The sequence below is a fragment of the Strongylocentrotus purpuratus genome, unplaced genomic scaffold, assembly GCF_000002235.5.
Source record: "Strongylocentrotus purpuratus isolate Spur 01 unplaced genomic scaffold, Spur_5.0 spur5_scaffold_12, whole genome shotgun sequence".
Taxonomy (NCBI): Eukaryota; Metazoa; Echinodermata; class Echinoidea; order Camarodonta; family Strongylocentrotidae; genus Strongylocentrotus; species Strongylocentrotus purpuratus.
In genome coordinates, this window is record NW_022145597.1 from 33,298,503 (window position 1) to 33,313,492 (window position 14,990).

The 14,990-nt window shown below is 38.5% G+C and overlaps 1 protein-coding gene across 1 annotated transcript; it reads left to right on the top strand.

Moving 5' to 3' along the window:
- The first annotated feature begins 2,166 nt into the window (after positions 1–2,166).
- On the top strand, positions 2,167–7,384 carry LOC115918122 (G-protein coupled receptor 54-like). Its single transcript, XM_030982476.1, has 4 exons — positions 2,167–2,775; positions 3,297–3,458; positions 4,518–4,653; positions 5,597–7,384. The coding sequence occupies exons 1-4, from the start codon at positions 2,575–2,577 to the stop codon at positions 6,217–6,219; spliced, it is 1,122 nt and encodes a 373-aa protein (XP_030838336.1). The 5' UTR covers positions 2,167–2,574; the 3' UTR covers positions 6,220–7,384.
- Positions 7,385–14,990: the final 7,606 nt, after the last annotated feature.

Sequence of the window (14,990 nt, forward strand, 5' to 3'; positions counted from 1 at the left end):
CTTTCACATCATTACACTTTTTCAGCGAATTTGGGGCTCCCAACATGCACGTTGGCGGGGGTTTAAAAAGAAGGTTTATTAATTTCGAATTTGACTGAATTTGGCATCATTGCAATGTTAAATTCACACTTAGTAAGAATATACATTTGTTTAAATTGTAAATTCGAGCAAAAATTATAAAAGTTGAATAAAATTGACTAAAAATCAACCCACTCAAGACTCCGAAAGCGATCGTAATAGGCGAGTTTGAGTAAGATAGATAGTGAGGGAGAGAGAGAGAGAGAGAGATAGAGAGAGAGAGAGAGAGAGAGGGAGAAAGAGAGAGAATGAGTGAGGAGAGCAAAGAAGAAATAACGGAAGATGGAAAGAGAACACGAAGATTGAGAATAAGTTGAGGAACCGACTTTGATTTCTCTATTTATAAAGAAAATAAAAAATCTCTTTTTTGCATGAACTAAATGGCACATAATAACCTGGTATCAAAGCACATACATGGCCAACCTATATCTACACGAAGCCTAGTGAAATATGTCTTTTCTTGTTTGCCCCCTAATATTTAAACGTTGTTATTTTCCATTTCTGATCTTGTATTGTATTTTGCCGTTTGTAGTTTGAAAAACAATTTGTACCATACATTTGTTTGGATCTACAGTATTTATATTTCATGTGGCCAACATATATTTGTGGTGGACAAGAAGATATTGAGAAGGAAAGAAAAAAAAAGAAAAAATTAGCAATCATAACCTTGAGTCCTGGGTCAACGCCACCGTTGTGGATTTCTCCACTTTCTGGAGTTTCATCGATGATATCATAACCAACGCCGAGAAAATTCTGAACGCCGGGGGGGGATGTCAAAGATGCCTTCATCTCGTCGTCAACGACTTCGACCTCATTGGCGGTGTCGAGATCGTTTTCAAAGTTTGGGTCGACGTCATCGATAAGGGATGTGTGGCCTCCATGGAGTACCGTATAGCAACATCTCTATTCTCTGTAAAAACAAAGTTTTTTTTTATTTATGAAAGAATAACAAACATTGTGAAACGACTTTAGCGACCACCTGTCTATAAAGATGTTTGTTTTCCTTGGACAATTTCTCACCAAACCATGCAATTAAAGGAACCTCGAAAAAGACTATCTTCTATTAATATATCTATTCCTATTACATTATATCTCTTATTTCTTCCATAATTGAAGTTTGTGAATTCGGTAAGAGTAGAAAACTGACCGAGGAGATATTATGGCCAGAGCATGATTGTGGCTTTACACCGAAAAAGGGAAATTTCTTTGTCCAAAATATCAGACACAATATCATCACTTTGAAAAGTCTACAGCGCTGAAATTGAGAACATTTAATGAACTACTGAGGTATATGAAAGAGGAAAAAAAGAAACCTAGCTACTTGCCATTCTTCGAATGTGAACAATGAAAAAGTGTCTTCTATCTCTTAAGTTGAGGAATCATTTACAAGTTCAATGCTTGAGTATGTTGATCACATGTAAGATACAGCATATGGGCAGGCATAGGGATGTGCCATGAAGGGTAAGAATGCATATTTTGCAAACTGGTCAAGTTCAGATGGATGCGAGTCATGTGATTAATCACGTGATTCCATGCAAATGGGGCACCTCGGTTTAGTGGTTCATTTAACTTGACCATGGATGAAAAGGTCATGGGTTTGAATATCGACTTAGTCTTGTCCTTAGAAAAACTGTCTATCGTTAGTTGTTGCAACTCATGGAAGTGTAAAATGGGTACCTGGCAGCATTTCCTGAAATACACCGTTTGGTAATAATGGGTACCGAGGCTACGAGAAAGAACTGTAATTCAATTTCCTCACTATTTCCAAAGCAGATACATTAAGAGGCGACATGCACTACTAGAATACGAAATATTTCATTATGAGTGGTATGTAACATTAAACATCGAAAAATCAAGGGCATATCATCAGCACCCTGATAATGAAATAATACTATAGCAACGGCCTATAGCTCGATAACTTAGAATTTTTGCTGGTCAACTGTGATCCATTATACAGTCATCTTATGTTGACGTTTGTGACATAACTTCACACTTAAGCGGGTATTATGCAGGTAACCCGAGACCACTTTTAATTTGAAAAACCCGCCGATGAGAATATCATGCAAAAAACTTTGCTACAGGCACAGATCTAGAGGCACTTAACAAGAAGAATCGTCTTCTTGTAGCTCCTAGCTTTCAAGCGCTTTCATTTATTTATTTGTGGAGAAATTGCTAATATCCACAGACGACCATATAGCATCCTCATCAGCAACAATAGTAACAGCAACACCACTATATCAACGAGTTTGAACTCAGTTTGTTTTTCATCTAAAAAAGGAAGGAATGATAATCAATTTCATACATACAATGTGTTCGTATCCTACGGAGACATATTGAGGAGGGGTCACTCGGTTGAGAATACAATTGACACTTGTGTGATAATTGTTGCGACTTTTCCAATAGTTACAAAACGCTTTTCGAGTGTAAATCAATGTGTACACTAGTATCACTTTCAACCTATCGAGGTTTCGAGGTTTAGAAATATATTAGAATAAAATGATGCGTTTACCGTACCCACCGCCCATGGGCATGGGAAGTCAGCGAAATATGACCAATATGTCGTCGTGTGGTTATCGTCCAGCCGACTGCGACTACGTTCACGACTTCTATATTGTCGCCTTACCCTTACTCGTCATCATCATCGTGATCGGGTTCGTGACCAATCTCCTTGTTCTTTACATCATAGTGGCTTATAAGGTAGGATATACTATCAGCATTACTTCTATGGCTGTATGATTGAGAATTATTGATGTCGAGTGGATCAGGATTGTGTCCGGTCAACACTGATCTTAGACAGCAAAGCTCGGCCGGACAACTATACCTACAGACAATCATTTGGTTAAGCTTTATTCCTTTTGTCTTTCGAGAGGGACAGATGCCGAATGAATATTCATTTGAACAGTTATTTCATAGAATGGCCACGATTAGCGATGTTGCTGTTGCTGTTATGGTTAATGATGATGATGATGATGATGAAGATGATAAAGATGATGAAGGTGATGAAGGTGATGAAGATGATGATGAAGATAATGATGATGATTATGATAATAATTATGATGATTATGATACTGATGATGAAGGTGATGGCGATGACACTGATGATGATATTGATGATGATGAGGAGGAGGAGGAGGAGGAGGGCGAAGAGGAGGAGAGTCATAATCGGTATCGATAACGTCGATGCTAAAGATCGCTGTTCTTTTTATTCGTATTGGTAGACAATGAGAACTGTTCCCAACTGCTATGCGGCCAATATCTGCATCACGGACATCATCTTCCTCATCATGGCATCAATAACCGACGTCGCTGAATACGCTCGTGGTGTCTCAGGGATGGCAAAGTCCGTGATACCACGTTCAGTGAGCGTCTACTTCCATCTGGTAAATACACAGGTGCTCCGCCATTAGATCATGTGGAACTCCTCCAAACTTGATTGCATCAAAGATATAGGTTAGGTTTAGGATTTGGGTTCGGTAAAGTCTTTGGTCTAGAACTGAAGTTATGAATTCGGTCAGAGTAGAAAACCGTTTAGCAGGGTGCATTGGGTTAATGACCTTGATGTTTCCATATAAGCAAGGTATAAAACATTGTGAAAGTATGCACACGTACACACAATGAAGCAACATAAACTGGACCGATTTTAGAACACACTGAAACAATCATCAGGTATTGATACGGCAATTACAGCAACTGAACACAATGAATAGCTCGTTTAAGGCGCTTTCTTCTGATTTTATAGTCTGTTACCCAAGTTTAATATTTGATTCTACTATACTTTGAAACATACTTTTCTCTTCTTAGTGTAAGACGTCAATTCCTTTTCCGTATATTTAGAGACGATCTTACGATATAGTACCAGAACGTGTAAAATTATGTATTGCCATTTTTGTAATGCATCACCCTGTGAAATATGCCATATTGTAACATGTTAATATCTGCTCTAGTCTGTACCACGCTACTGCATCCATACACCTTGAATCAGATCTAAACATTTTGTTTAAATCAAAATACCCTCACGACATATTCGTTTGTTTACAAGGAATTTCTCTCTTTAAGGTGAATACCAGGCTTTGAATAAAGTACTGGCACCCAAATTAAAATATAAAAACGTATATCAACATGTTTTGACAAAGATGTCTTCCAGTTTCTGTAAATGGGTGACAATTTACTTTCAATTCCTCTCATGTGCTGGTGACCCGACAATTGATCCGTGCTTACGTTCAACAAAGGTTAGGGTTGATGCATTAGGGTTTTAGATTATGTTTGAACTTAGGAATTCGGTGAGCATAGACAAATGACGTGGATCAAGTGTCGTACAGTCCATATGCCTAAGATGATTGTTTGAGGATCTTCTTTTTTACCTAACTGCTAAAAAAGCATATATATATATTATTCCTTTTGAAGATGGTGAGATCCTTTCTCCCCAAATTCTTTTACAGGTGCTAACCAATGCAACATGTGCGATGCTTTGTGCCTTAGCCTTTGATCGATATCTAGCTATCGTTCATCCATTTAGGTTTAAACGATTCCGGACCGTCAAGTTTGCTTTCATCATCGGAGTCGTAGCGTGGTTCGGTAAGTGTGCAATATTCATAGACATCACAGACGCGAAGGAAAGTGTCCACTGTTGATTTTTTTATTTTTTTTATTATTAATTTAAAAAAAAAAATTGTTATTTTGTGGTTGTTACAATTACAACTTGCTCCGTATTTCTAGCTAACATCGTGTTTTTAATCCGTATGAAGTGAAGAAGCAGAAAGAAAAGGAGAGGGAAAGAAACTTCAAGAAATAAGAGAAAGAAAAATGAGAAGGAGAAGAAAAGTGGAAAGGAAAGTGAAAAGCAGATGATAAGGCTGTCTTCAACACCATCACTTTTTTATCAGTTGCTCTATTGATTCGAATTTCATCCACCACATAAGACGATGCCCCTCGCCTCCCACCCAAAAGTTGGGAGGGCCTCTCAATGGATGTGCCCACGTTACGCAAATTTGTAGTTCGTAACGCTTTTTATCTTTATTTTATCGAAGTATTATATTACATGTATCTACATGTCCTCGTGTATGCCATCTTTTCTCTGTGTTTGCTTCTCTCTCTCTCTCTCTCCCTGTATTTATACCTATCTAGTACTAACTCTGTTTTCTTCTCTCTTCCCACCTCTCCCTCTCTCTTTATCACCATCCTTAGTTATTAGCATTAGTCTCTCTCTCTCTCTCTCTCTCTCTCTCTCTCTATCTCTATCTCTCGCTCTCACTCTATCCTAACAATGTCACTGTCTAACCCGCCTCCTTTCACATCTCTCTCTCTCTCTCTCTCTCCCTCTCCCTCTTCTTCCATTTTTTCCTCTCGTCTCACTCACTCACTCTGTACTGTACCTTTATGTTTTCCTGTCTCTAGCTCTTTTTATTCTTCTGAAATACACACAGTAATCACATGTTCCCAAACTCCTTTCTCAATCGCCCTGACTACTCCAATCTCAAACATACTCTAACTCAGTTTTATCAACTTTCATCCCCCACAGTATCTTTTGCAGTCTGTACTCCAATATACGCTGGTGAATTGACCGAATCCACCTACGAAGCTTTCACCTTCCATGATTTCGTTCTCGCCATCATCATCTCCTGTATTTTCTCCTACGTCCTGCCACTGATGGTCATTGCTTGTTGCTATGTTACCATTCTATGCAGTCTCTTCAGTAAGGCCTCCTCCCTACGCGGCTCCTCCTCCTCCTCAAACGGCCTGGAGTCGCGCATGCTCAAACGTAACCTCGCGGTGCTCAAATCCATCCTCATCATCGCCCTTGTCTTCGCGCTCAACTATGGAGTCTTTTACGCAGTATATCTCTGGCTAAGCCTTTGCGCGCCGCAGAATTTCCGCAAGGTATTCACGGCATCTCACGTCGCCTCTCTCCTGGAGTGTGTTGGTCTGTGTTTAAACCCGATCATCTACGGCTTAATGCAACCAAACTTTCGACCATACTTGAAGGACATACGTGATAGGATCAAAGAGAGGCGTGGCCGATGCTGCCAAAGGGGGCGTGCCTTCAAAGAGGTTAACTCCAATGCGATCACCATGGGCACGAAAGAAACAAGCCTCACAGAATCAAAGAAGGACCATTTAGAAACTGTATCTAAGATTCAATGACTAATATTACTAATGTTTCTTAGATGTACAGGGAATGTTTATTTGATTTACAAAATAATAAAATTCTCCATTTACTCTTGAAATTTTGAAGATCTTTAAAACAAAATAGTTTCTAACGTCAATAGTTAAAAGAAATCCTTTAGTGATATTTACAAAATCTTACGAATACTTTGAAAAACGCAAGCCAAAACATTAGGTGCAAAATCTTCTTATAATTAACAAAGTTCAATAGTTATTTCAAGCAAATTCTATATCGAATTAACAACATTAACTTCAATGCAAAGCCTAACATATATAGGCCTACTAGGTATTGTGATGCAGCATAAACACAAAAACGAATATCAACAGAGTAGTGGGATATATTGTCAACTTTTGAAGTAAAAACATTTCGCAAAGTGGTTACTTCAAAAATACGTTTGGTAGATTTCCATAGTCTTGCAAATATTCCATTAAAATATAAAAATTGGTTACTGCGCTTCCTGGTCGTTCTAGTGTTTTACATGCGATAGGATATCTTATCATTTCCTCTTATTATAATGATGTAAAATGAGACAATATACATCAAAAGTTACGAAATGGGTTTATTTATATGGCTTATTATTGATATAAACAACCTATCAGACGTTTTGGCATTCAGAAGTTCTTATCAAGTAATAAAAATGATAATAATAATAATCATAATAACGACAATTTCTATGTGAATTCATTCTGTGTTGTTTTCGTATCTATGTATAAACGCAATGTGTACACACACGAGTGTATACAAGAGTGTTTCAAAATATAAAGAAGAAGAAAAAAGATAAGCAATTCCCAATTTGTGTTTATCTCTCGGATCACTTACTTTCAAGTACTGCGGAAATCAAAACCACCAATTAAGCGGTCGTTGTGAAAGTAAACAACTAATTATGGATCTTGTGACTGAAAGATACTCCTTTAAATTTGAAAGCACGTGTTGATAAATTATTCCGAAAGGTTATTGGACTGATGAAGATAAATTGGGGGAACGTATCTGCTGATAAATGAATCCAAACGTAGCAAAACTGAACGCCGTTGTTATATTAAGACTTGAAAAATCTGAAATATCCCAAATAAACAGATAGATCACTGGCCTATCGGTCATAATCCCTAAAGCTATAATTTATTGCACACTTTGCAGTTAATTTTTTTTTAAAATCAACATAGTGCAAATAATTTCGTATCAAACCAAAGTCATAATAATGTACAAATTAAGTTTGTTTTTTTATGTTCTTTCGTGAATGAGACCCCTGCTCTACCACTGAGCAATCGCGCCTCCACCTATAGTACCGAATTGTGACGTCATATTAGCCAAGTTATCAAGGTTAGTGGCGGATCCAGGATTTAACAATAGGGGGGTGAAGAAGCCTGAAATTTGAAAATCGCCCCGACCGATATTTCGCTCTACAAATTTTTTTCTTTCTTTTTTGCCCCAGGAAATGTGATTTCGCTCAGTGGGGGGGGGGGGGGGGGGGGGGGGGGGGGTAGTGAGCCCTAAAAGAAACATTATAAAAAATATTTTAAAAACACATGAGAGCTCGGAGAAGCATTATTCTTGCTGATATACAATGATAACGATTGTTCATGTTGGCTCTAATGTTTAGCCAACAACCCTATCCGTGAAAAGGACACATTTATGTAGATACACTCGTACTTGTAACCTAGTCCTACACAAGAGTTTCTTGGAATATGAATTCGTTCGTGTTAGGTGACTCTGACGCCGAGCTATCGTCATCCCCCAAACCAATTGAACATCCAGTAATTGATAACTTCTCACTGTCAAGCTCAATTACTCCAAGATCATAGTTGATGCTGTCATCATTGTCCGTTTCGGGGTCTGAAATACCGCAATCAAAGTCGTCTTCACTCGAGTAAGAATATACAATCTTCATTATCGTACCAGGATCAGTATTTCGAGTAGTAAACTCGTCCTGCTTTATGTCATATATAATTACATCAGATGTGTCATCATCGTCGTCACCGTTTTCATGGCTTTCACGATCTCTCTCAAAGTCATCCCCAAGCAATAAAGTGCTATTCGACGTCCCACATGCGCTCCAATTTGTATCGAGGAAAAAGTGTCGGTTCGTTAGGACGCCCTCTTGGTCAGCATCATCAATGGTCTCCGTCAGGTTCGGATTTGAAGCTTTTGTTTCTCTTGTGACGAATATCGAATCAGAGGCTTCCTCGCGAATCAACGCCTCTGTGACTACACGATGAAATTCGTTTCTTTGGACTTTTGTTTTAAGTGGACAACCCGAAGCCGTTGCGACATTGGCCCGAACGTCCATGTGACGCGGGACTCGTGGTTTGAACAAAATATCACTAAAGTTGTTTCCATCTCCAAGGTTTTGTGTCAAAGCTGTCGATGAACCATCCCTGTGCTGGACACGTCCAAGGCCTTCGCAGAAATAGGTGTGCTTTGAAACGCGTTTGCTACGAACCACAGGATTGTTCCTCAGTCGTTGTACAGTATGGTCTTCTAGAGGGGGTGTTCGGGTGACTGCTTTCCCCAAGTCTTCACGTCTTCGGGGTGGCGGTGGAGGAGGGACAGGTCTAAAGTCACGCGATGTTAAACGTACGCGATGTCCGGACAGAGGATGGTTCTTATTGGTTTGTATATGGTTGGCGTCTTCAGAGTCTGCAGATCTAGAAGGGGATCCAGTGGGAGAAGGTCTCATAACCAGACTGCTGTTAATATCCTGGTAAATAACTGATCTCGCTCGAATGGATATCTTCCTGCAATTCTGTCCACACTGTGATAATTGCTTTCCTGCGAAAAGGATAACTACGGCCAACAACAGCCCAATAATGATATATACAGTGTTGCTTGTAGAGAAGAATTGGGAAGTTCCTTTATCCTGTATGGCATTGTTTTGACCACTCGTTGATGACACTCCTGTTTTCCTGTTTACATCACCTAACGTGAACATAGTTGGTGCGATTGTAGACAAGTTGCCCTTCGTCGAGATTTCGGTCGACCTTAAGTGCCTTGGGGATGTCATATTTGGGATCTCATTTGCAGGAGGCACCATTGGTGTGGTCATATTATAGGGGAACGATGGATCACAAGGGATGTACCTTTTCGGAATGGAACTCAGTAGACCACCATTCAGGTTTACACATTTTACTCTTCTGATGTCACCAAAGGACATCGGAAGGATGAAGTCTACCGTCGATAAGGAAGAAAGGCTGACACTTCGACTACGTTCTTTTTTAATCAGATTATGTAACCACGTAATCCTGCAGTCACATATCAATGGATTTTGGGAAAGACGCAGTTCGAATTCACGGAATCGTTTTGGCCGCACGTCACGAGAAATTGTTCGCAGAGCGTTTTCGTGAAGATCAACGAATGACAAGTGCGTGCCGTCGAATGTATTTGGGCCCACAGACTCGATTGCGTTGAATTTTGCATCAATTGCTACCACCGACGGAATGGATCTAAAGGCTTCCGAATCTAGCCAAACAATGTTGTTGTGGGAGATATCGAGGTATTTTAGGGATATGAGGTCTGTAAAATATGACCCTTCAATAGATTCAAGATTGCAATATGCGAGTATCAGGTAGCGTAACCCTACCAAACCTTTAAAAATGGCTCGATGTAATAGAGGTCCTACCGGGTTCCTGGACAATAACAGGATCTTCAGTGAAGGCACAGTCTTTGGATGCGAGGCATCCCTTGATAATTCATTTCCACACGTCTGTGGAGTATCAAGATCTGTAGGCCCACCCCAATAGCTATAGTTTGACCGTTCGTTCTCTATGTTAGAGATGTTGTTCCGTCTCATGTCAATGAAGAGGACATTATTGAGATCGGCATTCCAGTATTCCGCCAGAGAGACGATGTTATTGTTTTGCAGATATAGGTGTGTCAGCATGCGAAGTCCAGCGAATGTGTACCTCAATAGAGTCAAAATTCTGTTGTTGTTAAGGTAGAGTTCAACCAGGGATACCATTCCACAAAACGATCTAGGCTCTATGCGAGAGATCTTATTGGCCTGGAGTGTGAGGTTTTCCACTGATCTAAGATCGGAGAAAACACCTTCGTGGATTATTGCTATAGAGTTATTTTGTAATGTTATTTCTTCAAGACCTTCCAAAAACTTGAATGAATCTCGATGAACTCTCCTAATATTTGCTGCTTGCATATCAATCCGGGTCAGGCGGACCATGCCGTAGAATAAACTTGGCGGCAGTTTCTTGAGTTTGTTTTTGGAGAGCTGAAGTGTCGTCAGCTTGCCAAGATCCCGTCCCCAACCAACCTCAACCGTCATGATAGAATTGTTGCGGAGTTCCAAGTCATAGAGGGATATAAGGAAACTGAAGGAGCCATTCTCTAAAGCTTTCAGATTGTTATTTTGCAGGTAAAGATACCTGAGTTGAACCATACCCTCAGCCCAGTTGCTTTGTAAGCGAGCGATTTCATTATTGGAAAGGTCTAAGGATTCTAAGCGTGTAAATAAGCACCAAACGTTTCGACCGATGGAAGATATTTTGTTTTCGGATAGGTCCACCAGAGAGACATTGTCAGCACCGTCACACCATCCTGGAAACAGGGTTGTGATTTTGTTGTGACTCAGAAGGATACTTTTTAAGTTACCGAGTCCAACAAAGGTTGCGTTGTGCATTGCTGTCAGAAGATTGTAATTCATGGACAATCTATGAAGGTTGATAAGGTCCTTCCCCCAGTCAACCTGGAGATTCCGGACCAAGTTGTTATCGAGGGACAGAATCGTCAAAGAAGTGGCCCCTTCGAAACTGTCACCCATAACACTATCAAGACGATTGTTTTCCAAGTTCACGGTTGTCACTGACGGTAGGATTGTGGGTATGCGATTGAGATTCCTTCCATAGCAGTCCTGCATGTCACCATTCCTAGAGCAACTGTCAGGTGTGGCCGTGGCTTCTTTCATGGTATGCAGTGTAACCACTGTCATTAAAGCAATATGTAGATAATAACTATCCATCGTGGCCTTTGATTGGATCAAGTTTAGAGGATGAGCTCACTAAGTTTTCTCAGGTCAGCGGCAAAATCTGTAGATTGATGGTAAAATTTGATGAAAACAATATTACTTCCAGCTTATCACAGCTTTGTTTTACTAATTAAAAAAAAACGCTCGATCCTTGAATGCATTTTTTTCCTGTTTCTATTTTTTCTTCTATTTCGGGCACTATTTATCCTGAAGGCTTTATTTGTACATTTACACATAATTTAGAAACTTGAAGGTTGCCATTCGTATTCGCGATGACAACCCCCCCCCCCCCTGCCTCCTCCTTGACATCTTGTCCGAGAAACCTTTACTTGTATGATTATTCAAATAATGAATATACATGTAGTAGGCCTATCTATAATGTTTAAACGTCCATTTGAGGTAAAGCATTTGCTAATGCATTAGCTGTGTAATCTTGGTGGGATTACAAGACTTGTAATGTCAAAAAATATGTAACTATACACTTCAAATATCATTGAATTTTAATTACAAGACAACATCATAAAATATTCAGTTTTGTTTACAATAAAATGAACTTACGAATTGGCTTATCTTCCGAGTCGTTGTTTTCCCACGACGCTATGGAAAAAATGTATGTGTCCTGTCGATGTATACGTCAAATACTTTTGAATAGATAAGCACTGACTGATATTCATAATCCGAGTACTGTATAAAGTATGATATCAAGGATTATATAAATAGATGTAGTGCTTGGTCATAATATGCAATTTTTGTGTGGGATTGATCGAAAGAGAAAAGAGGAGAGATGTAAAGTTTCTAACGATGTAGTTTCATAACCCTGTCACATTGGGGATCTCTTTCAGCGAACCAGAACGATTTACGAGTTGACTGATCGATACACTTCCTCCTCTCATATATTAAAAATCAAACCAGAAACCATGGAATTTATTATTTTTCGAAAATGTAGGATTATCAAAATCACTTAGATTATTTTTTTCTTTTTTTAAATTCCAGGTTTTTCTTTTCTTGCTCATCGTCATTTATCATCTATGTCTACGTTTGCGGCGGTGAAATTGCAATTTGTAAAAGTTCCTTATAATACTCGTCATGCCTCCTGATTGTAAAAAAATGCCAGATAGTTGTGTTTCCGGTTTAATTGATGTCGTGAGAAGAGAAAGATATGAGGAGATAATTGATTTAACCTTTGAAACAATACTCGTGTGACTAAGGCCCAACTCGTGACAACTATACACTTTCACGATTGAGTATATGCGGTGATATTTTTGATTGCTACAAGGGGAGGCGTTACTTTCAAGTGTACTTTAAAAGCCTCTATTGCAACAAAATACGATGGAAAGGGACGGCTTCCCCCTTTCTAATTATCATTTACCAATATAAGTTTCCAAAAACGTTGACCTATATATAAACCAATATGCAAAATAAATAGGCTTGAGGTCATCCTGTATTGTTTGCAAGCACCATAAACAACACGTAAACTTTTATTTAAACTAAATAGACCAAACATATTCAATAGTTCATTAATTACATTAATAGCAAGCTACTCCAAAGCAAAGCAACAAAAAGGTATGGCTTAGTTTTTTATGTTACATAGTTTGAACCTGTAACTTTTCGTCAATATCAATGAAACAAATTTGGCACCAGAGAATATTTTACCCACAGATTGGTTTCTATAATCTTAAATGAATTCAAGAAATTCAATTATATTACACATGTCTAACAGTATGTGACACCTTATCTAAATCAAAAAATGATTGACCTTTTATGATTCAATTTAGTTAAAATCCTACAAAAAGTCTATAAATATCTGTTCTCAAATACATCTACAGTTTTACCACGATTTTGTTGAACACTTCTTTTTTGACGTCTCCCCTCCCCTGTTTTTGGTGGTCACTGTCTAAGGTATTATCAGTATACTGCTTAACATATTCTAACCACCATATGACCCAATATTTTCCAATTCTATTTTTATGAAAGATAAAAATTAATGTTTTGGGTAATATTTTTTCCCGTTAGGGTGAGCTGGGACACTTTGCCAGGGACACTATCCCAAAATATGGCATGAGTAGGTTGAGGTTGATGAAATAGACGGTAAATCGGCAGTGCATTCCATGAGTGATACACAAAAGGAAGTCCAACATGATTAATATATGGCTTGGTATATTTTGTTGGCAATAAGGATTATTTTTGTCAAACCAGGTCTGATCCTGGAAATGAAAATGTGAAAATACTCAAAAATGATATTTCAGGTATAATTTTATTCCTAAAACCAACTCTATCATCAATTGTTCCTAATAATAATAATAGCCTAATAGTCCACTCCGGATTTTATTAAACTAAAACGGAAATTCTTTTTGCCCAATAAAAAAAGCAAATCCTTAAACAACAAGGTTTCCTGGAAATGAAAATGTGAAAATACTCAAAAATGATATTTCAGGTATAATTTTAATCATAAAACCAACTCCATCATCAATCGTTCTTAAGGAGACTATACAAAAGCGAATCATTAAACAACAAGGTCATTTTTCTCAATTTTATTCCTCGCTCTATGAGGCTGAGATACACCCTTTTGCCAGTGTTTAATTCGGATACGAGAATAATTCCGTGAACAGAATCATTCGAGAGTAATTCTGGGGACAAAATCACTCTGCGAGATGGATTTCGTGACAAGATCACATTGTGAGTTGACTGTTTTGACAAAATCAATAATTTTGAGTGATTTTGTGACGGAATCACAAATGTGGTACATAGCGCCCCATCGATATGTCAATATATAATAAGCATATTGATCCTACATATTTTTAAAGCTCACACATAATACAGAAAAGCCGTTACATCTTAAAGGTAATACAAATTTTTGGTATGGGGTCATGAATTTGGTTCAAATGAACATATTGGAAACATATGCGAGCCTACAATATTCAGTGATGGTTGTCGCTGTTGAAATCGAGTCTAAAATGATGAATTTGTGAATAATATTAAACTATGGTGTATAGCTCCCTCTAAAGATTGATATTACTTTAGCTACAAAACAATGTTTCTTGAGTAAAATCGACCGATTTTCAATTGCCGTTTGGAAAATATCAGAGCTGTATGTTCCGAGATGTTTATGGTCGCAGCTACCATTGTATGGCCGTAGGCGCTATTTGAAATTCATCGGGAGCACCGATAACTTTGATATATTAATTTCTCGAAATCCTTAGCGTTTAAGAGCCCAATTAATTCCATAACCCAATCCTGTTGAAATATTACCAAAAGTTCGCATAACCTTTAAGTGTAGATCTTGTTGCGAAATTGCATAAAGTGAAACAGAGAGCGTATGCACATGATTAATTAAATACACACTTACTTAGTTTTAAGTGTAGACAGGCCCCTCGGTCGTCCAAAAATAAAAATTTCACTTCCATAGGTTGTTTGGGGTTTTGACAAAAATACGGATAATATAAAAACAGTCATTGCTTAGGAATGGGTCTATATTATTTTCGTATATTATTTTCCTACATTAAAAATGAAAGTCTAGCCGAATTAATCCATTAGTCCGTATCAGCTGAATCAGTGGTGGAGCTAAAGGTAGATGGAGAGCCCCCCTCCCCGAATGACGTTTAAAAAAAGGAGGATAATAAGCAAGAATACGGAAAAGAGGAAAAGGGGGTGACCCTCCTCCCTCGCACATATCCTTCTCCCAACCTGTGGCTTTGTTAATTCTCCTTTCTTCCCATCAATGACCGGAGACGCTCCTTCTGTAATAACCCCCCCCCCCCCCACCCCATCCACCATGGCTAA